The sequence below is a fragment of the Acipenser ruthenus genome, chromosome 28 (assembly GCF_902713425.1).
Source record: "Acipenser ruthenus chromosome 28, fAciRut3.2 maternal haplotype, whole genome shotgun sequence".
NCBI lineage: Eukaryota > Metazoa > Chordata > Actinopteri > Acipenseriformes > Acipenseridae > Acipenser > Acipenser ruthenus.
Window position 1 is genome coordinate 18,427,069 of NC_081216.1, and position 23,796 is coordinate 18,450,864.

The following is a 23,796-nucleotide window of genomic DNA, read 5'->3' on the forward strand; positions in this document are numbered from 1 at the left end:
GACAGCCATTGCTACCGTATTTCTCTAATACACACTTGCAATGTCCATACAGTAAGTAATACAGTAATAAAACATACACATAAAAACCTTTATCTAGAATGTTATTGTAGAGGAGCAGATTCAAAAGGCTTACACATAATAAACGCAGTATATGATACATGTAAACTAACTGTAATCCAACTTGATACAGAAATGCTTATGCATATCTATCTATCTATCTATCTATCTATCTATCTATCTATCTAGGTCGATTATAGCATTTTTTTCAATTTAATTTCCTCCACCTTGGGAAATTTATATACGGTTTATAAAATGTTTCATTAGAAAGGATTGACACGGTCACTCTAAATACTACCACAATTTAAATACGCACATACTGTGGGGTTTACGGTAAAACAGATTTGTTTTAATTCTGTACGTTGACGTTGACATCTACTCGATGAAAAAAAAAATTGCTAGCTGGACAACTAATTTGTCGGTGATGCTGTATATAAAACATACATAGATTATTTCGTTGTTTTCGACTTGGCAAAGAAGACAAGTTGTAGAGAGCGTCACTTATAATGTTGTATGTATGTATGTATTATTATGCGTGAAGATGATGACCTCTGTAATATCTGACCAGTTTCGAATGTTATTGCATCGTACATTTAAATCAACTACAAAATTATTAAGTGTAAGAAAATTAAAAGGTAGTGTTTTTTTTTATGCTTAATTTTTTTCGTGCCATGAAAAATGCATTCGTTGTTGTTGTTCTTGTTGTTGATATTTCTAACATACAGTGTGCTGATCCAGTTACGTAGAAGTCAAATAGTGTGTCGTCATGTATGCAAATTATCTGATAGAACCAGGACCATAGAACAACGTATGCAAGAAATACATCGTTCGTTAACATGCAGTTGAAATAATGTAAACTCAGCTACTGGATATTTAAATCATGTCATGTGCATTGGAAATAATATTATCTAATTACTGTACATACTTTGTATGGCAATTATTAGACCCTATTATTCAGTCGGAAGTCAACTTTTAATATGATTCCCACAAAGAGGACAACTGTATAAAAAATGCATTACGTTGAATGGTATAAACAGAAATGTAAAATTGTGTGAAAAGTTTTATTTTCTTCGGTTTGTAATGCTCCGTTGTATTCTGAAGTTACCTATGTCACACCAAAAGGCCCAGGCTTCCTCCAGCAAGGTAAAGAGGAATATGTAGGCCTGAGACTAAAGTTATGGCACAATAGGTAAGTAGGTTTCTTCCTGACACTTTGTGATGTGACAGCCTTGACAGTGAAAGATTATTTTTGTTTGAACTAATTCATTCTTATGATTCGTCGTCTCTCAGAAGATGCTTTTCCACCAGCCACTCATTATGGGGCGTGTTTGGAGGGAAAGATGGTGACCAGAAGCAGCAGACGTTGGAGGATGTCGCCAGGCTGATAAAACACAATGAATACAGGAGGATTGTAGTGATGGCTGGGGCTGGAATAAGCACACCCAGTGGAATCCCTGATTTCAGGTAAAACTGCACAGCCCGCCCTGCGTGGATTTCAGCATTGCAAGCTGTCAGCTCGTTATTTATATGTCAAGACTGCTTTAAACGTATTGTTTTTGTTTACATAGGTCACCTGGAAGTGGTTTATATGATAACCTCCAGCAGTATGATATCCCCTATCCTGAAGCCATATTTGAGATCAACTATTTCCACCATAACCCAAAGCCATTTTTCGCCCTGGCTAAAGAGCTTTACCCTGGCAATTACAAACCCAATTATGCCCACTACTTCATTCGACTCCTGCACGACAAGGGGCTGCTGCACCGCATCTACACCCAGAACATTGACGGACTGGAGAGATGTAAGCATTCGCATTCACTTGTGGAAGAGTGTTAATTGGTCTTTGGTTAATATAGACTTGGATACTGTAAATGTCAAATACCCTCCACCAAATTTGACCCAGAGTAAATTATCATTCTTGTCATAGACCCTTTTCCACCACGAATCCAATTTATAACCCCAGGGGATTTCAAACAGTGTATCCAATAGTATTTCAAAGGAATTTTAAGACTAGGGTAAGACATGTCAGTCCACATTCGAGAAGTAGAGTATATCAAAGTTTATTTTGGTGATCTGTTAATAGGGTCAGCTGAATATGTACTTGCCTTCAGTTTTCACTTCTCGTGTGAAAAGATTTTATGGATTACAAAATACCACCAATATTTATACATGAACAGATCAATGTATACTAAGGTCAGAAAGAGAATGTAAGTCTTTTTATTGCCTATATTATTATTATTATTATTATTATTATTATTATTATTAATTAGTCATTTAGCAGATGCTTTTATCCAAAGCGACTTACAGAGACTAGGGGGTGAACGATGCATCACAACTGCTGCTGAGTCACTTACAATAGGACCTCGGTTTTATACCTCCTCAAAAGGACGGAGCACAAGGAGGTTAAGTGACTTGCTCTGTCACACAGTGAGACAGTGGCTCGGATTGAACATGGAACCTCCAGGTAACAAGCCCCTTCTTTAACCACTGGAGCACCAAGCCTCATATTTGAATGCCTTGTAAAATGCTAATTTTTTTGTAGTGGCAGGTATTCCTTCCACTAAACTTGTGGAGGCCCATGGAATGTTTGCTACAGCGACCTGCACCGTGTGCCAAACATCATACCCTGGAGAAGACTTAAGAGTAGGTGATTTGTCAAAATGCAATTGCTTACTGCAATAAAGTAGTTGTTATTAGTATTATTATTATAATAACATAAGGTAAACTCTTATTTGAATATCAATGCAACAGTCTGTAACAGTTTTATTATTGTTTGCTATCTAAGACAGATTATAGTAAAAGCTGTAAACTCAGTGTTTCACCAGAATAAAGATTGTCAAAAATAAAAAAAAAATAAAACAGAAAGGGTTGTCAGATTTCACATTTAAAAAAAAGAACTAAATTAACCTCAGTAGAGTCAGCTAAACCAGAGAAATTCACAAACCTCTGTCGGAACCAGTGGCCAATCTGTTAGCAAGTAAAATCTCTCAAAAGAACCAAAATGTGCCAGCTACTATGTATTATAGTAAAGAAAAATAAAACAAAACTGCATTTCTTTTATATTAGGTTTTGAGAACATAGCCCGATGCACCTGTTCTTGACTTCATACTGTATTTTTTTTCTTCTGCAGGCTGATATACTTGAGAGTAAAGTCCCCAAGTGCCCCACCTGTAAAGGTGTCATCAAACCAGATGTTGTGTTCTTTGGAGAGGAGCTCCCACAGTGCTTCTTCCTGTATCTAACAGACTTCCCTCTGGCTGACCTGCTTGTCGTCATGGGAACGTCCCTGGAGGTAAGGGGGCTAGGGAAGAGCATGATTTACTAGATATACTGGCAGGGCAAGAAGTTTTAGTAACCAAGGTTTTAAAATGAATTCACCTACCCTTTAATCAGCTTTCCTTTTTCATAGCCAGGTTAAAATAGATCTCTCCGCCATACTGGTCCACAAGTATTTGAGATAAGTTATGTGCTGCCTTTCAGAGGAAGTATACAATACAATACAATAACAACTGTAGTTAATGTTATATCACTGCTATATTGTAAGTTATTGACCTAAAGATGAAGGTGTACAGCATCAGACTTCAGTCGGGGTAGTTCATGTTTAAACTGTAGATTGGTGTTGAGCACAAGAGTTATAAAATGTCCAGGTTCCTTTTTTTTCAGGTTGAACCCTTTGCCAGCTTGGCAGGCGCTGTGCGGAACTCCGTGCCCCGGGTTCTCATCAATCGAGACCTGGTGGGACCCTTTGTCTATCGAGCCCCCAGACACAATGATGTGTTGGAGCTAGGGGACGTGGTGAGCGGAGTGGAGAGGTTTGCTGATAAACTGGGCTGGAAAGAGGAACTGAACAAACTCATTGCAGTGGAAACTGGAAAGGTATGGTTATGTTACAGCTTTCAGATTGTGTTGCTCTTTCCTTATCAAACAAACGTAATATTAGGCAGTACATTGTGGGAGCCAGTAATATCACCAGACTATGTCATTCATACTTAAGTACCAACATGAACACAGAAATATTCAGGCATTTTGGTGACGTGAATGTTTTTTCCACAGGCTGTTCAGTGGCTTTGAATCATCACTTAGAAGCTGCTTTTTCTTTTACAGCTGAAGAGTATTAAGAAGGAAGAATGAAGACTAACACCTTTTCTGCATAGCGAATATTTGGTATATGGGAAATGTGTTGGATTTTTATGTCATAAGAAAATACCCCAAAACTCACCTGGATTAATACTAAAGTAAACCAGGAGGTACCAACTAAATACATGTATCAAAAACCTGTGTGGCAACTGTTTGGAGCCACAGTTTCATAAGCTGTAAGATTATATTTTTTATTTAAGAATTAAAAATACATTAATTGAATAAACCTATAAACTAAATAAATACATAAATAAATAAATACTTTGATTGAATTATTATTATTAAAGCAAGATAGTTTCATGATTAACAATGGCCCTTTCCAATTTCAGTAGCCTAGTCTTACCTGTGGTATTGTTATTGAAATGTGTTTAGATGTGTTTAGGCTAACTGATCAGAGTTGTCTGTAAAGCCTGATTTTAAGCATGATGTTTTTGTAAGTTTAGTTAGATGAAAAGTTTGGGCTCAAATGTGTTGCCCTACAACCTGCCTATACACATTGTGATGAATGTTTGAAAGTTATGCACAATTTTAAAATGCAGAAATCAATGAACTGTCAAACTGTCACACTATGGGAACTAAAAACAATAGGGCATCATTTTTAAGTTGAAAATCCAGGGTGTTTCAGAATCCAAGAATTACGATGGTTTCCAAGCCTTTTGTAAATAAATGTTACTTCATGGAGTTGCATGAATCTTTTAAAAGTAGACCAGGCTATTATATCTTCTTGCTCTTACTCCTTAAAATAGAGGAGGCTTGTTATTTAAATAAGATTCAACCGATGATATCATTATTGTCTTTCCCAGTGCAGTTGGGCAATGTCCCTCTTTCCTGACTTGTATCTATCATTGATTCGTTCTGAATACTTTAAACCCACCCCAACTACTACATTTCTATTGGAGACTTCACTTGCAAGATTTAAAATGAAATTACGATTAGGAGTGGAGACTTGTTCGCGGGATTTAAAGCTACATTACAGTTATATAGGGAGGATTTAAAACGAAATTGCAAATTGTGACAAAATGTAAATGAAATGCCAAAAGAATGTTCCAGTGGCCATAAGGATTTAGTTGAAGAAGACAGCAAAGGAAAAAGGTACAACTTAAGTGTGCATGCACTGCTGAGTTACTATACATATTGTGGCAGAAAAAAAAAATGCCCAAGCATTTTGGAAAGTAACCAAATACAATAATTTCATACAGTATACAAAAAGCAAATGCCCCAGGAAAAAAAAAAAGAAATTCAGGGTATCTTGAAAATAGCTAAAAATAAGAACAGAAAAATTATAATAAAAACCAAAAAACAGAGGCCCTATATATAGATAATGTACTAGTGTGTCTTTAATTTTTCCTGGAAAACTGAAGGCTGTAAATCCAGTGCCTTGTGCAAATGTTTTATTACCATATGAATACACTTGCAGAGTCTTTTTAATTTAGTTCTATTAACCTAGTGACCCTTATCTCATGCATCTCCAATTTAACGCTGCATGAAAGTGGGCCCATAATATAAAACTGATTATGTGAAACTAAAGAGCATTTAAAAAAAAAATGCAGTCTGTACAGTAACATGAAACAGCAGGAAAACAAGTTCTAAATGATTATTTATTTATTTATTTTTATTATTAATAATAATAATAATAATAATAATAATAATAATAATAATAATAATAATAAACAATAATAGCATCACATTAAATGTTTAGTATAATTGAATTAAAATTAATATTAATAATAAATGAAATGGCAATATATATATATATATATATATATATATATATATATATATATATATAGTTTTTCCATATGAATAATGCCACAGCCCTTATGACAAAAACAATGCATGGAAGTTGGTTGCCAACACTGCAGAAATGAGACTACTGCCTGATTCTAGCAACCTGGGAGTTCACACTTTAGGTTGGTCAGTCTCTCCACCAGTCTTGCAAGGTTCATTGAGCGCACTGTACTACAGTTCTGTACTTGGCAACATTCAGATAAACCACTACAAATGTGCAACACAGACAAAATTCCACTGAAAAAAAATAAATAAAAAAAATTCACACAGCTCAACCAGTCAAAACTGTGGACACTGTCGCAGCTAGCAACTCCCTTACAGCTGAAGCCCTTGCTGGGAGGATGAGTTGGGAACTGACTTATTTTACAAGATGGTCAGGGTGATTAACTACCAAAAAGAGTTGGATTTACCGTTATTAAAGCCTTGAGGTGTAGAGGAAGAAATGTTGCCTTAAAAAAATGCAACGCACCACCTCTCTAGCAATTGATTCACCCAGCAGACTCTGGAAAACAAGTATGTGCCCTATGGAGTAGAGGTTGATGGGAACACTGAATTTTACCACTAATCAAGATGATTTCATTGTTTTTTTTTTCTCTTGCAGGAGTGGTTTCCACACTGTACAGTTGTACAGAGATTGAACCAGACAAAACAGCAAGTAAACTAATGGACAAAAGAGTCTTCGTGCAACCTCTATCAACTGTACACAGCACTCTTACTAAACAGAAACAAACTAAACACTCTTGCAGTTCTTTAGTCGTCATCCGAGTCAGAGCCAGAAGACGACCTCTGTTCTGAAAGTCTTTGCACGGCTGATTCCAAATTCGCTAGTTTCCCATCAGGGCCGACTGCCATGGGCTGAATCACCTGATCCCTATAATGAGAAATGGAAACGGGTTACTGATGGAACAGGTAGACTCATCAAGCAAAAAATAATCAACCAATAGGAGAGAATGGTACAATTCTGTTTCTGTATGATAGAAGTGAAAACCTGCAGAGCTATAGTTTTCCATTGAGGATACATCTAGGTTTGATATGATCGGATGACAAATAAACGGAGATACACACTTTTGTGTAAAGTGGGCTGCAATCATCAGTCCAGTGCTAACCAGTTACTGCAGGTGATTCCCACAGCTCTGTTCCAGTTTAGTGAATGCGTATCCATGTAAAAACACGCCACCTGTTTGAAGAGTTTCAGGGAGCTGCCATATTGCGAATCCCTATTGTGATTCAGGAAGCGTCCCTATTCACAACCATTTCACAGAGGGGTTGGGTACTCCTTAGAGGTGACCCTTCTGGAGATCAGAAAGAAATTTAGCCCAAGAATTAACAAACTGTGGTCTTCCATTGCAATGTGTCAGCAAATTGGTTATGCCATGAAGCCTTCTGTTAGTTTCAAAGAAGCATATAAAGGGAAAGCACCCTGAAGAACCCCTTGCCCTTACCATAGTGCTGTATGCATCTCTGCAGTATCTTTTTAATGCCAATTATTTTGATATTTTATACATGTGCACTGTACTGAAGCTCAGAGTGGAAAAAAGTTCTTAGGGTGCTCATTCAAACAATGGGGACCCATTTGCGCTGCTCGTGTAAATCCGTCTGCCTGTCTGTCTAATCACAATAACTGTTATAACATTTGGTTATTTAAATGGATATCATTAGAGCCGGTGTGTGTTTGAAGAGACTTTGTGCTGTTTACTTAGCTGTCAGATTCAGACCCCCTATTTCTCAACCCACCCCCCCAAGCTAATTTCCACCCTGCAGCTTCTCACTGCAGCTTTAACATTAATGATGTATTAGGCTGGGACGGCAGGGGGATTATAACCAGATGAGAGCTTCATGAGCACTAAGCAACCAGCGCTCCCTATCTTTCACACATGCTGTCAGTTCCAGGCTGATGGCTATGTCTCAGTTCAACTCTACCCATGCTGGGAAACATTAATATTAAAATGATTAAATCTCAAGAGAGGGTGCTTGGTGACAGTAGCCCTGAGCAGTCCATAGCCACACAAACACAATTCAGTCTTGGCACTAGGCGTCTTTGCTGGCACCTTTGCTCAACAGTCTTACATGTTTCTTAACAGAAACAGTAGTCCCTATTGGGCAGGCTTGAGGCACCACAAATATACTACTAAAGTGTGTTATACTGTACTTCATGAGTAACTACAGCACAACTGTTAGCATAATAGTATAAAAAGCTAAATTCCAGTCAGTCTGAGACAGGTTGTAAAGTGTGGGCCTGCTTAGCTGGGGCCTACATTATGGGCTACCAATGGCATGTGTTTCTAAGGTGACAAGAGATACACACAGCCCTCAGAGCAAGCCTGGGGACTGCTGACCACACACTGAGCTTCACAGCATCTTCACCTCAGACACATCACAAATCTTTTCAAATAATTCTTTGCATGGTCTTTATTTTTTAGCTAGGACCGGAGTCAACAACAGACTGCTTGTTAGAGAGCAACAGTACAGAGAAAAATCTCAATATTTGAACAGCAGAAATCAGAAACAAGACTGCAACCATGAAAACCATATATCTAGAAGCTGATTTTGAGTCTTTTTTAATCATATAAAGTGGGGAGGATCTTAACATTTATACATTTTGCGGAACCTCATTTCAGATCATTAAGTTGGGCCCCATTTACCCACCTGCTGTTATTTTAGCACTACAACAACAAAATAATAAAAGTGCTGCCACCTACCTGGACATTTTGTCGAACATATTCACTAACTTCATTGCTTCGTTCTCCTTCTGTTCTTCTGTCATCCCCTCCATTGGATTAGGCAGCTTCTCCTCCACACGCCCCGTTATAGGGTTAATGCTACAAAGGCAACAGGAAAAGACACTCTCTCTCGTGTGTGTGCTTTATTGGGCCTCTGGCCCCTGTGCAGTTGTGCAATAACTACTGCAGCCTCTCCTTACACTGTTCAGCCATTAATAGAAAAATGTTTTATCATCAAAATACGGTTGAACCCTATAATATGAATAAAGCATATTAGGACCCATTTATTTTAATACATTAAGAAAAAACACCTTAAATACAGTCCAACAATGGACAACAACATAATTTTTTATATGACACTTATTGCTTCAGTTGGTCTTGGTCGCTGCTGTGAACAACATGAGCATGTATATTCTCTGCTTAGTTCAAGATGTCTTTCTTAAATCAGTCTGGAGGTTTGTCATCTTACTAGCTCCATTTCAAATACTTCAGAAATTGTTATTGTTCTGTCAACACAAATATGAATGACTGAAAAAAAGAAGGTAAAGGCAATCTCCAATATGATATATGCTGAAATATAGACGCAAAGGGAGTTACCGGATGCATGATCTATTTTTGCTTTTTTATTTGTTGTACTCTTTGGCTGTGGGGGACTTCTTGCTTTGCACAGGGACATTTCTTCCAGATCTTGGTGCTCTGGTCTCATGCAGATTACCCAGGATTAACAATCTGCTTTAATCAGATTGTTTTCAATCCACAGACATAAACAAACAATTGTAAATCTGTTCGGGGAAATAAACTTGCAAAAACACCATGCAGCACTAACGACAACAGCTCAACCAGCTGTCCAGTATATCTCTAACTATCTGTACATATCTGTAGCTATATCTGTACGTACTTTCTGTACAGTACGTGTATCAGTCCATGCAGAGACACACATACAGCTGAAAAGAAACTTCTTCTTCCAGTAGACAAATGTTTTGACATCATGCACAACATTCAAACATTACATTTTACTAGGTGTGCTGCTGCATCAGTGTGCAAACTGCGAAAGAAACACAAATAGGTTTATTCCACGCCGAGTAACAGTTTAGACTGCATAGCCTTCTTCAGATAAGACTGTATTTGGCTCCTCTTATTATTAAAAGAATGTGTACAATATAACAGCCATCTTCAACCGAGAATCCTAGCCCAGGCCACCGCCACCCAGTTTGATACAGAAGAGCTAACTTAGGCTATATGCAAAAACATGTTCTCTTGACATATCACAACCTTGCTGTTTAAGGTTGCTCAATGTTCCCCGATACCAGAAATGTAAAAGCAAAGTTTTAGATTGTTGGCCATCCTTATTGGGAATAACCAAAACAAATCAGGCACCTCCCACTACACACAATTATTTATAAATAATATATTAAGAGTTGTATAACATATTTAGTAAAATACATTACATTGCTTTATATAAAAGGCATTATACAACAATATTAATTATGATACATGTTAAAATACAGATACAATGAGAATTATCACAAATTACAGAGGAACATTGGTCCATAAATCAGTCCTGTAAGCGTAGGGTATTATTGCTAAGATATGTTGAATTTAGATATGTGAATGCTTTATAAATACGTAAAAAGTATTATTTTTTCTGGGGAAACATCGGAGCAAACGTTGGTCATGCTAATGCAATCCTGCACACCCAGGCCTAGTTTTTTAGATGTCCAGTGAAAGGGATCGGTGGCCGCTTACTTTGGTTTGGCTTCTCTGTACTCCTCTGTGTCTGTGTCCTCGTCCTCCGAGTACCTGCCCTTCCCTCTCCCGCCGCACATGAGGCCCCTCGCCGCCAGCAGGCCTGCTGCATTTCCGTAGCCGGTATACTTCACAAACCTGGAAACTGGGCGTGACGGACAGACAGACAGACAGACAGACAGACAGACAGACAGAGCGCTTCACACACTGCTCACCAGCCACCCAGCACAACAGCTCCTTCAATCTGCTGAACTTAATCTGACAAGTTCTTGAATCAATGGCTTCATTTCGGATAACACTGCATGGCACTTATAGAAAAGCAACCACATTAATAATTGGTAGCTGTTGTGACTCCTGTGGTTATTTTCCTCTGGCAACAGCTGGGAATACAGTAGGTGGCCTCACAATTTAGGCTCTGCACAGTGGCATACTTATTACTGTCTTTGGGAATACGACTAAACTTGCACCGCGAGTTGTTGATTGTTGGATAATGTAAACTTAGAAAGGCACACTGTTTTCTCATAATGGATGTATTGTCGAGCTAGTATTTCAATAATAAAAAAATGTCCATCTTCGCACGGGGCTCCACTCACCGCTCTCCTTGCAGAGGACAAAGAGCAGCTCGGCAGCGCAGTGCTTGACGTCTGTGTCGATGTGAGTCATGAGGCGCACTAACTTGTTCCGCAGGGAGTTCCCCACTTCAGGGCGATTCTTCACGTCCCGCAGAGGCGGAAGAATCTGAAAGAACACAAAGCAAATGTGAACTGCACCAGGGCCCCAGGTCATAGACAGGGACCCTGCATCTTTGACACGAGTTTCAGTTGTTTCAGAATTGTTTGCTGAAATTGCACCTACAATTACAATGCTATTTTGTTCAATTACAGTTAGTCACAATTATGCTGCTCTAATTACAATTATAATTACACTTACACTAAAAAGTAGCATAAACAACTACACACATTAACATGTTTATTTACTCTAAATAAGCAAGCAATAATCAGTAACTTCTATTTTTTTCAAACAAATGGGGTCACCAAAAGTGGTTGAAAATAGAAGAATGATGGAATGACAAATAAATGCATAATGGAACTGTAATGGATCAATTATATGGTATAATTCCAATTCCAATTACGCAGGCGTGCCAAGGTTCAACCACTATTACAATGTCACTGTCATTGCAATTAATTCCGAATTGCACAGTTACAATTGTAATTGCCCCTAGGGCTGAATAAGTATGTTTGTTAGATTCACCTCCCTACGCGGCTGTAATTACACACATGTATCTGTCAGTCCCATGAAAGAGGAGTCACCTTCATCCGCAGGAACTTCCTGGTCTCCCTGTGGACCCGGGCGCTCTCAGTCAGCAGGTTCAGGGAGGGAGTCAGGGTCTCTTTCAGCTTGTGCTCCTGGGATTCACAAAAGGAATGCATGTAGTTTATCATTTCCTTCAGAATTGTTCTAAACAACGCTAAGCAGTGGTTTCTTACCTGCTGCAAGAACCTATTTCAAGCTCATTTATTAAGGGAAGTAAAGGCTTTGGCTGGACACTTGAGCCTATCCATACTTGATAAAACACAAGAGTGTGATACAGAGCCAGCCTAGCCCACATTAAAAAAAATCAAGAGTTGACAAAGGTCTAATTAAAATAAACCATGCATGGTACATTTACTGCTACATTAGCTTCAGTGACAATTAGACTGCCAGTAATTGGGCAATAAACATAGCACTGGCTCCTCAATTATCCCATTTACCCAGCAGTGATTTGCATCGTCTATATTAAAAAAAGCCAGCTGCTATTTGTTTTTTGAAATAAAACCCATAGCCCAAAGCGGCCTCATACAGTACAAACAACTGCAGCAGATACAATGGATAAACAACGCAAATCCTTGTAGACAGCGTTAAAAAACATGGACATTTTCCCTAGCATCAGTCTGATGTATGGGGCCGATGCTCGGTAACTATACACTCACATGTATAATGTATACACATGTCATTTTCTAGCAATAACCTTATGTTCTTGTACATGCAGACTATAGAACAGTTAACATGCTAATGTTTAAAGGGTTGACTCCCCAGCAGCCTGAAGAAACTAAGCAAATTCAGCTGCAGCACTGGCTTTTATAAATGCCCCATTATTTTGGCCAAACAGACCTCACAAGAAAGCACACAATACTATTTGTTTTATTACATTTCTGTGTGCCATGAATGGTCAGTAATGGCAGGTTACAGTAATGAATTTCAGTGGTATAAAGACATAGTATTCAAATGGTATAGAATGAAATACAATATTCAACCATTCATTGTTACTAGGTGTATACCATACTATATTATACAATAATCAATGGTATACCATTATATCTAATTTACATTTTGATTTGCTCAGAGATGGCACTCACCCGGTTGAGTCTCCGGTCCATGAAGTCTAGCAGCATGCTGACCGCGTCCATATTCACCCCCATGTACTCGATAGAGCCCTGCTGGACCTTCGGAGTGAGCAGCACGTCCAGACACATCAGGGGCAGGTTCCCCAGCAAGTTCACCGTGTGACTGAAACAGCAAAGGCACACGTCTGGCTTCACATTTCCAACATACAACAGGGGCAAGAGGAGACTGGCTTAGCACAAGTGTAGACAACGTTCCCCACGTTTATTAAGTTCTCAGAGGCTTTCTCAAATGTTTTCTCATAATTTCCTAAATTGACTTTGAAATGTGTCTGAAAAGCCTATAGTGGAATATTCTATCTTTTTTTTTCTATGGGCACACAAAAGATCAGTGTGCTGGTTTGTGGTTTTAAGTGGAGTTGCCTTTCCTGTACTGCAATAGCAGTGAGCAGGTTTGAGAGTTATCTTCCCTTGACCTGTAGACAGGTTATACAAGTTCAGAAATGATGAATGCATTCAGTGATTATTTGGTCATCCACTCTCCCATTTAGATAGCTTTGCACATTCAACGTTGTGCAGCAAGCAAAAACACAAATGTCTCTTAGGACATGTACTTTAATACTTTATACAGACAGTGCGATGCAATTTTAAATTACAAATGATTTTGACAGTTGCTTGAATGTATCAGAGACTTAACATTGAAGGGAATTATACACTGCAGTTTCATTTCAGTTCAAATGTCTTTTACCTGTGGAACTCCTCTGTCCTCTCTTCTCCATCTGCTTTACTCATTAGGCAGAAGCGCAGGATGGCACAGAGATGCCTGTAAAGAGCGGCTTCTTCCTGCAAATAAAAAGGGAAGTTCCAGTTAGTTTTTTATTCAACCAACAAGGAGTTTTCCATGGCAAATTTCCAGTTGATCACTCAAGTAATATGCTTTAACTTAGGCATACCCTACCCTACCCTTCACTTCCCTCACCTCGTCCACGTCGCGGCGGCTGGTGTCGAACGTGATGTTGAAGAGGATCTTGAGGATCTCCATGGTGCGCTCGGTCTCCTGGCGTGGCAGGGGCAGGACGTCGTCTCCTTTGTCCGCTCGTGCCACCTCGAAGGTGTCGAGCCAGCGCAGGCCCAGGGTGCTCTCCAGGGCGTCGGACAGCAGACTGATCCCCCGCAGCTCGTGAGCCAGCTGCCCGCGCACGTCCACCCTCAGCGCCGTGAACAGGAAGGTCAGCCGCAGGTCGAAGAAGCGCACCTCGTGGCTCCAGTGCCGGTCGTTATAGAGCTTGAGCCGCTCGGTGAGGCCCACGATGAGCCGCAGCTCGGCCCCCACCTCCTGCGCGCTCGGGCTGTTAAAGACGATGTTGCACAGGCACTTGAGGGCCTCCACGATCACCTCCAGGTCCGGGATCTCAGAGGTGACGCCCTCGCTATGCTTGATGCCCGCGTGCCGGCCCAGGGTCTGAATGGCCTGCGGGGTGGCGAACGGCTCCAGGCAGTTCTTGTCCCGGGACAGAATCCGGATGGTTTCCAGGCAGGCTAGCTGGCAGGACGGCTGCAGGTCCCTCTCTAGGAACCGGATCACCAGCTTCCCCAACCGCTAGGGATCAGAAACCAAACACTGTAATGCCATCCACAATTTCCAAATGCTCAATCAGGAACCAAAACACTGTAAAGCCATCCACAACTGCAAAACACTCAATCAGAATTCTAGGTACAACTATAAAAAAGTCAAGAAGACAAATGTTTCAGCTGGTTCCTTCTATAAATGGTGTGCTGTATACTAAAGAAGGCTTCAGGTTTGTCTACCTGACTTATAATTGTAAAATCAGAAAAAAACCTAGTTTGCAAATGTATGTTTTCACATCCTACACTATACTTATGTAAGCTGTTTGAGAGCTGTATGCAACAATCACTGGGAAGCAGAAGGATCTCAAGGGGCATTACAAAGGTTGCCCACCTGCTTCTCCCTCAGTGCTTTGCTTTGCCTGAATTACAGAAAATCAATGCTGGATGAGACACGCAGTCTGTTTCCAGGCGCTACACTATCCTACCCACCATTAAGGCAATTGTATAATTCTTTGTCCAGTCAGTGTATCCGAATGGGTAAGGAATGCAAATACCTGTTCTGGAATTCCCTCTAGGAAGGGCGCAGGCTGCTCACAGAAGAAAGGGATGCTGTAAACACTTGGTAGACACTGTCGATTACCGTCTTTACTCACAGTCTAATGGGAGTCTAAAATCCAGATTGGAACTAAAATCAAAAGTAATCTTGACTGCTTCTTCATCAATCAAAGGTGGGAAAAGAGGTTTGGGAATGAACTGCAAATCTTTATAACTGTAGTAGAAGGAGCAGTACCTTTTGGGAGTACTGCAGCTGGTTGAATATGATATAGTGTGGGCGCACAGAAGCTGCAGATTTTCCACCAGACCTACATGAGATAATGCATTTTCTACCTTACTAAAGCTTTGCAGTTTTAAGAAACAAATAATGTAAGTTGACTTCATTTTTTAATTTTATTAATACCTCTCCAAATGCGGTATACATTCATAAAGCCTACGAAGAGTCCCAGGAAATGCTTAACCATCCTAGACATTTCATGGAATGCAAATTCTTTATGAACATGTCTGTTTGTCTGAACATTAAATATAATATCTCACAACAACTGACCGTGCATCAGCCTCAAAGTTCAATATTTAATAATGTTTCGATACGTTTAACATACAGTAATACTACATAAGCACAATTAGATAACTTTATGAAAACTGGTGGGGACAAGACTATAATCTCTCTTCCTGTAGTGTTTAATATAATATCCCCCACAATTGTTTTAAATATAACTAGCCATACTATCATTTTTCCATTGTGTTTAATCTAATATGTCAAATTGGCTACATACAGTAACACTGAAGGTTTTGTAATATACCCTGCCCTTCAAAACAATCAGCCAATGCAGTCTTTTACATAAAAATTGTATTTGTAAGCGCCCAATCGCGTTACTGCTCTCCCTCCACTCAGCACCAGATGACAAAGCACTCCAGGGAAGATGAATAATACAAGCCTCTGGAAATACAGGACATTTTATAATTGAAATTGATTTAAACTGTTACATCGTGAGCTCCTAAACACGGATTCAAATTTAAACAAACACAAACAGGCGAGGCAGAATTCAGTACTTGGAAATGTCTGTACTTTGTGTTTTGTATGTTATAAAGCTGCTCCATTAAAATAGAGACATATTTTTTCTTGTTGTCTCCTTACTTTTTCATGTTTGTAATCAGTTTAAATACTAGCTGCATGTCTTAGATATATGTAACAAAGGCTTGATCAGCCTGTGAGGGAGCACCCTCACTTGGGCATGACTTTTTAAAATGAGTCGCTGTTGTACTATGCTATATAAAACTTACTGTGAGGCGGTAGTTTTATTGTTGCAATATGAAGCTCTGCTAGTTTATTTCCATGTGCAGCTTAGCCACGGTGTTTTATATCAATAACGGTATATTGTATAACAGTAATGATTAAAACCCTAAATATTTAACGTCGAGAAAATAAATGAAACACTTGCATGTTTGTAGGTACTATTATGCTTATTATTATTATTAGTTTATTTAGCAGACACCTTTTTCCAAGGCGACTTACAGAGACTAGGGTGTGTGAACTATGCATGAGCTGCAGCCACTTACAACTACGTCTCACCCGAAAGATGGAGCACAAGGAGGTTAAGTGACTTGCTCAGGGTCACACAATGAATCAGTGGCTGAAGTGGGATTTGAACCGGTGACCTCCTGGTTATAAGCCCTTTTCTTTAACCACTGGACCACACAGCCTCCTCCTTATTAAGTTAAGAGGAGCTCCAGAACTCATAGTCAAAGCATCTTAACACAACATAAAAAATGTAAAAAAAATAAATAAAAAAACACTTTAACAAAAAAAAAAGTCATTCCTTCCTTCCACTTCTTTCTATTCTATTTTGGAAAACCTTCTAATACCTTTCAGTGCCTGCCAGCTAAGTGAGTCTTAGCAGGGAGTTATACATCAATTAGCATAATGATTTATACAAGCCAGAGACTCTGTGTGGCCCATCTCCCAATTATCTTTCAATTCCTTCCAAACCTTTTAATAAAACGCAGCCAAGTGCAGAAATTAGTAAACCTAAAAACGCAGTTCACATTTTAAAAATACCTCTAATATACAGTTCTGTATGTTAATCTTCACCATTTTATTATTCGTTTATTTAGCATACCTGATGGTAAAGCTCATGCTGTTTGTCTCTTGGGGTATACAGTTACCCCATATTAGTATTGCTAATTCTAAATGCAAATGAGCACAACACAGCCAGTTTGAGCAATCAAGTGAAGAACACACATTTATTCGACTTATATTTGAATGACAATTCAGCATTAAAAAAAGAGAGACAAAAAGAGACTACAGTAGAACCTATCATATCTGATCCTGTAAGATAGGATGCCCTCTATTAACCGATGGACCTCTGGCAAGTATCATTTACACATGCTGCTACCAACTGAACGGTACGGATGGAAACTGATCAATCTCATTTTATTATTAGTCTAAAAGAGTCAATAAAGACTAACACTATTAATGAACACACTGCCATACCATACACACACTGCAACCTTGACCTTCCATACCATACACACACTGCAACCTTGACCTTCCATACCACACACACTGCAAACTTGACCTTCCATACCATACACACACTGCAACCTTGACCTTCCATACCATACACACACTGCAACCTTGACCTTCCATACCATACACACACTGCAACCTTGACCATCCATACCACACACACACTGCAACCTTGACCTTCCATACCATACACACACTGCAACCTTGACCATCCATACCACACACACACTGCAACCTTGACCTTCCATACCATACACACACTGCAACCTTGACCATCCATACCACACACACTGCAACCTTGACCTTCCATACCACACACACTGCAACCTTGACCATCCATACCACACACACACTGCAACCTTGACCATCCATACCACACACACACTGCAACCTTGACCATCCATACCACACACACACTGCAACCTTGACAGCTCTCATCTAATGTTGCCATGAAGCCTAAAACAAATAAATATTGTTTTCATAAACACTTAGTTCATGAAAACTACAATACCTGTTTTAATGTATCTTCCTAATACAAAAGCATACACAAAAGAAACAAAAGAGTTAGTACCTATACCTTCTGGAAGATATATTTCAGCATAGAGACAGTTACATGGTGGTGTTTTCTTGTCACTTTTGAAAAAGTAAACCTTTTGTTGAATTCAAATACTCTATGGTATCCAGGCCTGGATTTTGGTAAACCTATATACAGTAGTTTCTAATAGGACAGCAACCCTGGTTTCCATGGTAACCTGCCAAATGGGAGTAGGAGCAATGGCCTGTTGTTTTTTTTTCTGGGTTAGTACATACCCAAAGGTAAAGGCACTCAGATTTGTTTATTGTATTCCATTAACAAAAATGTGTGCGAAGACTTTTAAATAAAATGAAGAATGTAGTCACTTACCTGCCTTTCTACTCTTCCATCACCATCGAAAGTGAAACACTGGCATTTCTTAATAAAAAAAAGGACATACACATGTTAAATTAGGTAATGCATTAGAGATCGGAAGAGCCACACAGACACATCCACTACAGTATGGGACACATGCAGATTGGTGCCTGAAAGCTCTACTGGAGCCTGGCACAAAAGGCATAGAAAAGCTGCTGCATAGGCTATGTGAATATTTCAGTGCTTAATGCCCATAAAATCTTTCAAGTTACTGTGAAAAACAGCAGCTTCTACTCTACTGAAGAGACGATGGGTGCCAGCAACAGTGTTGTTAAGTTCCCCACCCAGAAGTCAAATGTCAAATGGGAATACAGAGATTGATAGTATTTAGCCAATGTGACCTTTGGGATACACCATGTAATTTACAGAGATGCAATGGAATGTCTTGGCTTTGTTGACGTCTATTCAAAGACCTGAATTACTTAATCCAATTGTGAAGATACTGCAGGATACTGCACAAGTCAGACAGCTTCCTGGATAAAAAGATTGGCTCTTTTAATCTAGTTTGTCGTCTGCTTGGTTAAATCTTGCTGTTAGAGAAAATATCTTTATTGTTCATTTCTTACTGTTACTTTACTGACATGGACTGGTTTACAGCACTACTCTACTGAAAAGTTAAATATAAATAAATAAATAAATAAATAAAGTTAAAAAATACACAGCAACACAGATGTCCAGAATCAAAACGAGGACAGCTATTTTTTCTTTAATGTCTTCCTAATGGTACCTTTTTCACAATGTGTTCTTCGAGGTCAGTTGCATGACCAAACAGGAAATACAGCAAGAGGGTCCACCAGGTGCAGATTGGGAATTTCATGGTGGCTTATAATGTTTGAATTCAGGACACAATAATAATGCAGCCGCATCACCCCAGAGAGTTTATATTGGAAGTACTATATAAATTGTTTAAAGTGAAATCTATAGGCATGTGAAGCTTTAGAAAGCCATATGCACAGTATTATTATTATTATTATTATTATTATTATTATTATTATTATTATTATTATTATTATTATTATTTTTAACTTGTTTATGTTGCTGCACGCATAGGGTGTTTGATTCTTAAACAACAGAACAGTTAAATGGAAACCAGACTTGTTTATTTACAAAAAAAACTGGAATGTATGTGTTTAATATCTAATTGTTGACTAATAAAAATGACTTTTGCTAAGCATTAGATGTTATATTAATTGATATTATTTCCAATATCTATATTACGATTTCCATTCAAAATAAAAGATGCCTGACAATCAGCATGTTTGCAATTTATTATTATTATTATTATTATTATTATTATTATTATTATTATTATTATTACAATAATTATGAATCCATAACAAGCAATACTACAGTAATAGCAAAGTGTTTATTATTATTATTATTATTATTATTATTATTATTATTATTTTTATTATTATTATTATTATTATAACAAAGTGCAAACTTGGAATGGTCAGAATAGTGCAGCAAAGTATATAAATTAATAGTAAAAGTGCAAAGAAGCATTATTATAGTATTAAATATTATTATTAATACTAACACATATATACAAATACATTTACATATTCAGATCTTTCTAGTTTTGATGGACAGAGTTGCATAAGCATTAAAATGCTAATGGCAGAATAGATATGCACGCCCATCCCCCACCTTATTCCTGATGCCATTAAAGACCATTTAGCTTTGGGTGTTCACATCATCAGGTCAAGAACACCCTATTTGTTGTACAGAAAACAGTAATACGAAGCTCATCGTAATATAAACAGACACGGACCAAATGTATCCTCCATGTCCACACAATCTACAGTATCTGAGAAACAACGTGTTATCACACATAGACATACATTTATATTAGGAGATACATACAAAATAAACAAAACATCAACAAGGTAAATACAAATAAAATCGAACATTTACTCACCTCTTTATTGAACGCTTGCAGTGCCATCATAGCAGCATCCTGGTACCCCGCTTCGACAGTTTCAATGACTGCGTTCAGATCCATTTTCATTGCTGTTAAATGCAGTGCTTGTGAACCTGACAACCACACACACAGTCCGCGCTGGATTGTATTTACTGACTCACGGCTTCTATCCCACTTTCAGCTCTGATCACTGGGGCTCAAAAAACACGGGATGGTAAGATTAACGGAGGCTCGCCTGCCGGTTGCTTGTGGGAGTTGTAGTTTTATTTTGTTAAAATAACTGCTTTGGTGCTTGGTGGAAGAAGCGGAAAAAAACCAAAACCAAAAACAAAAAAAAACCCTGAATTCGCATTGTAGTATATAGCCACGCCCCCTTAAAGAGAATTGATCCATTTACATTTCCACATGTAAAAATTTCATGTATAGAATATTCTATTAAATAACCATTAATCTATTGTTCTTGAAATCAAAACAAAGAAAACTGTAAATATTAATGTCTGACTTAATTTTAAAACTGTGTGGTTACACACACACACACACACACACACACACACACACACACACACACACACACCTATCTATCTATCTATAATTTTATTTTGTTCAGTCATATTGAATTACATAGGCTAAGGCATATTTTTAAGGTCAAATGTTTCAATCAAAAACAGGTGTCACCCTTTCAAAATAAAGCAACAAGTGTACTGTACTCAGTTTGGCTGTTTGCATTGGTCTGCCTGGAGTTTGTCTGAATGACATGGACTGGTTTACAGACTAAATTCGGTTGTTTGCATTTTTGTCTTCTATTTATACAGTTTTTGTTATATATACTGTAGTTTAATACAATGTAGGCTTTACTGTCTTCTCCAATAAATGCATTATTACATAACGATATCATGGTTCAGCCTCACAGTCCCAACGTCGTGGGGTTTTATTTAGTTAAATGTAATACACATTTATCACGAGGAATTTGACAAATTAAATATCTCTGTCGATGGCATGCATGGGTAACACCTTCAAAAAATCATCATGCACCGCTGTTGCATGAAAGCGTCCAGATCTGCAGCTGATAGAAGCAGACGTCAGCGACTAACAGGAAGTGAACACAGAAGAAGAAAGAAGGCTGGCTGGAATAGAGGTACATGAACACGTAGCCACATCTGATAAGTTTAAATAACTGCCATTATTTTGGCAATGTAAAGTTTCTTCTTTGTCTTTAAACAGCGCCCACTGTAAAGAATGTATAAACTGTTTTGTTTGTTTTCTGATAAATAAATACAATTGAATTCCATTTGTGACAACACTATGTTTAAACGCTATAAGTACTTGTAAACTTGCATATTGTACAGCAAGTTATTTTTTTAATGTATTTGTTATCATGACATTATGACTTGTGAGGGGAGTGTGTGCTTTACACAAACGAACACAAAATTGCCATCTTGTTGACGTAACACTAATTGTACAGGTAATTGTTTTGCTATGGCGCTTAAGTAAATTTGACACGTCTTAATACTTGCTGCAGGTGTATGTGACGTGAGCTATTTTATTTTTATTAGATGAACACATTATATTGGCATTAAGTTAAAATTGTGAAACATTGTGTCATGTCTTGGATCAGTGTAAATATATACCGGTAGAAGCTGAAAAAAAGAAAAAAAAGCTTTATATGAGTATGCACTTATTTCAAGCAAATCTATTATGATAAAAGCACCAAGATGGTTACCACCAGGCAACTATTTTATTGGATAGGGCACGATCCGCCTACAAATTTCACAAGAGTGATTGCACCTTTCAAGATTCAAGTTAGTACAACAAATGGTCTCAGGAATACCGTAGTCCAAAAAAAAAAAAACCGATAGATCCTCACCGCAGCATTTGAATTTACAGACTGCTGTACATGTGTCTTCCTTTTTTGGTAGGTCTGCCCTTTACTTGTGTACCTTTGATATCTTTGTATTTTATTTTTTTTAATCATATCGCTCAACATTGTATGGCATCTTTATTGTTGCAGGACATGGTGTAGTGGATGACATGTTGGGATGCGGAAAACAAACGTTTGGCCGAAAATCTGTCCAGTAAAGTCTCCAGATTAAAATCGGTTGGCAGTTAGCATTTTTTGTGCCAAAAACCCTCAGAGATTGTTAAAGCAACATTTAATTAGCTTTTACAGCTGTTAATAATGGCAGGTTAATTTATTGTTTGGGAATTTATATAATCTATTTTTATCTAATGTTTAATTTCTTACCTGTTAAATGTTTAGTTCTGTATGAGTCTATTGTTTAAGCTTTGATTAACAATTACCATGATTATCTATTGTAGCAAACACTGATTCTGAATATAGGCTGATTGTGAGGGGAAAGCATTGCTTTGTACACTGAAGCTTTTGCAATGCTAATGTTCGTTCCCATCTCACCTTATATTAATTGGTAAAAGTTTTTGGTTGTTAAAAATATACACATTTAGAAATCCCGTAACATACTTGTGCCATTGTTGTGCTTTAACGGTTGGCACTGGACATAGACCGAGATGCAGAGGACCAAAATGTATATCTTGACAGCATGGTAAGTGTAAACCAAGATAATAAAAACAGTTTTGAGGACAGAAAAGAGAATGTTTGGGGCAACCTCATTCTCAAGTTTATTACGTGTAGAAATATGCAGTCCGGGCAACCCATTCATTCTTAGATGTATTTGTAGACTGGGAAACTAGAGGACTATATGAAAATATTTGTTATGCGGACAAAGAAATATACATACTTTTTTCTCATTGTGTTCCTTGGGACTCTAACTTTATGAGTGCCACAGGTCTATTGATGGGGAGTGTGAAAAGGTTTTCCACCATGGTGCGGTCTGGCAGGGACAACCGGAAGCTGCTGTGCTGTTTCAATTGGACTGGTCTTAATTTTCTTTCGGCTTTATTACCTTGATGCGTGGCGCATCCTCACAGGGTTTTTAAATTATAAATATAAAAAATCAAGAACAAAAGACGCAGCGCTTTTATCAGCGTCGCAAACAAATACAAATAATAATAAATAGGGGCGGGACACTCCGTCACACCTTGTCACCAGGGTGCAGAGTTAGGATTATTATTTTTCTTCTTTTTAAAAGATGTATTTAAAGGAAAATAGCTCTCTTTAAATTTCTTGATTAAATGAGACATATTAAACAGTCATCCGTGTGAAGCAAACAAAGTTTATAGCCATTTTGGGAAACGCATTCTTAATGTATTAAACAACTGACACATTCAAACAAAGATAACTTTGGTAAATTACTTTTAGGTGATGTGCACTAACTATGCTGTCACGAAATCCACGTGTTCAGATTCCTTTACGTACTCTTTTGAATTGCTCAGCATACACTCTTATCTCAGGGGAGACGTTAGGAGGACAGAGATGTTATTACTCCTAGTGGGATATAGTTCTTGCTCTGGTCCCGCAGTATATC

The 23,796-nt window shown here is 38.2% G+C and overlaps 3 protein-coding genes across 9 annotated transcripts; 2 read left to right on the forward strand and 1 right to left on the reverse strand.

Annotated features, from left to right (window-relative positions):
* Window positions 1-25: 25 nt before the first annotated feature.
* LOC117434777 (NAD-dependent protein deacetylase sirtuin-3, mitochondrial-like) lies at window positions 26-5,781 on the forward strand. Of its 5 annotated transcripts, none has more exons than XM_034057426.2 (8): window positions 403-692; window positions 1,159-1,246; window positions 1,348-1,521; window positions 1,626-1,858; window positions 2,600-2,700; window positions 3,188-3,349; window positions 3,721-3,933; window positions 4,111-5,781. In XM_034057426.2, the coding sequence occupies exons 1-8, from the start codon at window positions 575-577 to the stop codon at window positions 4,126-4,128; spliced, it is 1,107 nt and encodes a 368-aa protein (XP_033913317.2). In that variant the 5' UTR covers window positions 403-574; the 3' UTR covers window positions 4,129-5,781. The 5 variants fall into 5 exon arrangements, with proteins under 5 accessions (XP_058859068.1, XP_033913317.2, XP_033913318.2 ...); XM_034057427.2 differs by having other exon boundaries at window positions 1,180-1,246; window positions 4,162-5,775; XM_034057425.2 differs by having other exon boundaries at window positions 4,162-5,774.
* A 174-nt stretch (window positions 5,782-5,955) lies between these two features.
* Window positions 5,956-20,657, reverse strand: LOC117434480 (synembryn-A-like). Of its 3 annotated transcripts, XM_059003191.1 has the most exons (12): window positions 20,354-20,657; window positions 18,388-18,435; window positions 17,995-18,012; window positions 14,953-14,985; window positions 13,809-14,429; window positions 13,578-13,672; window positions 12,845-12,995; window positions 11,759-11,854; window positions 11,042-11,186; window positions 10,449-10,593; window positions 8,682-8,801; window positions 5,956-6,853 (listed from the first exon to the last, which is right to left on the reverse strand). In XM_059003191.1, the coding sequence occupies exons 1-12, from the start codon at window positions 20,441-20,443 to the stop codon at window positions 6,733-6,735; spliced, it is 1,683 nt and encodes a 560-aa protein (XP_058859174.1). In that variant the 5' UTR covers window positions 20,444-20,657; the 3' UTR covers window positions 5,956-6,732. The 3 variants fall into 3 exon arrangements, with proteins under 3 accessions (XP_058859174.1, XP_058859175.1, XP_033912936.3); XM_059003192.1 differs by lacking the exon at window positions 17,995-18,012; XM_034057045.3 differs by lacking the exons at window positions 14,953-14,985; window positions 17,995-18,012 and having other exon boundaries at window positions 5,957-6,853; window positions 20,354-20,656.
* A 1,713-nt stretch (window positions 20,658-22,370) lies between these two features.
* Window positions 22,371-23,279, forward strand: LOC117434513 (BET1-like protein). The gene is made up of 3 exons (XM_034057080.2): window positions 22,371-22,450; window positions 22,857-22,913; window positions 23,132-23,279. The coding sequence occupies exons 1-3, from the start codon at window positions 22,380-22,382 to the stop codon at window positions 23,277-23,279; spliced, it is 276 nt and encodes a 91-aa protein (XP_033912971.1). The 5' UTR covers window positions 22,371-22,379.
* Window positions 23,280-23,796: the final 517 nt, after the last annotated feature.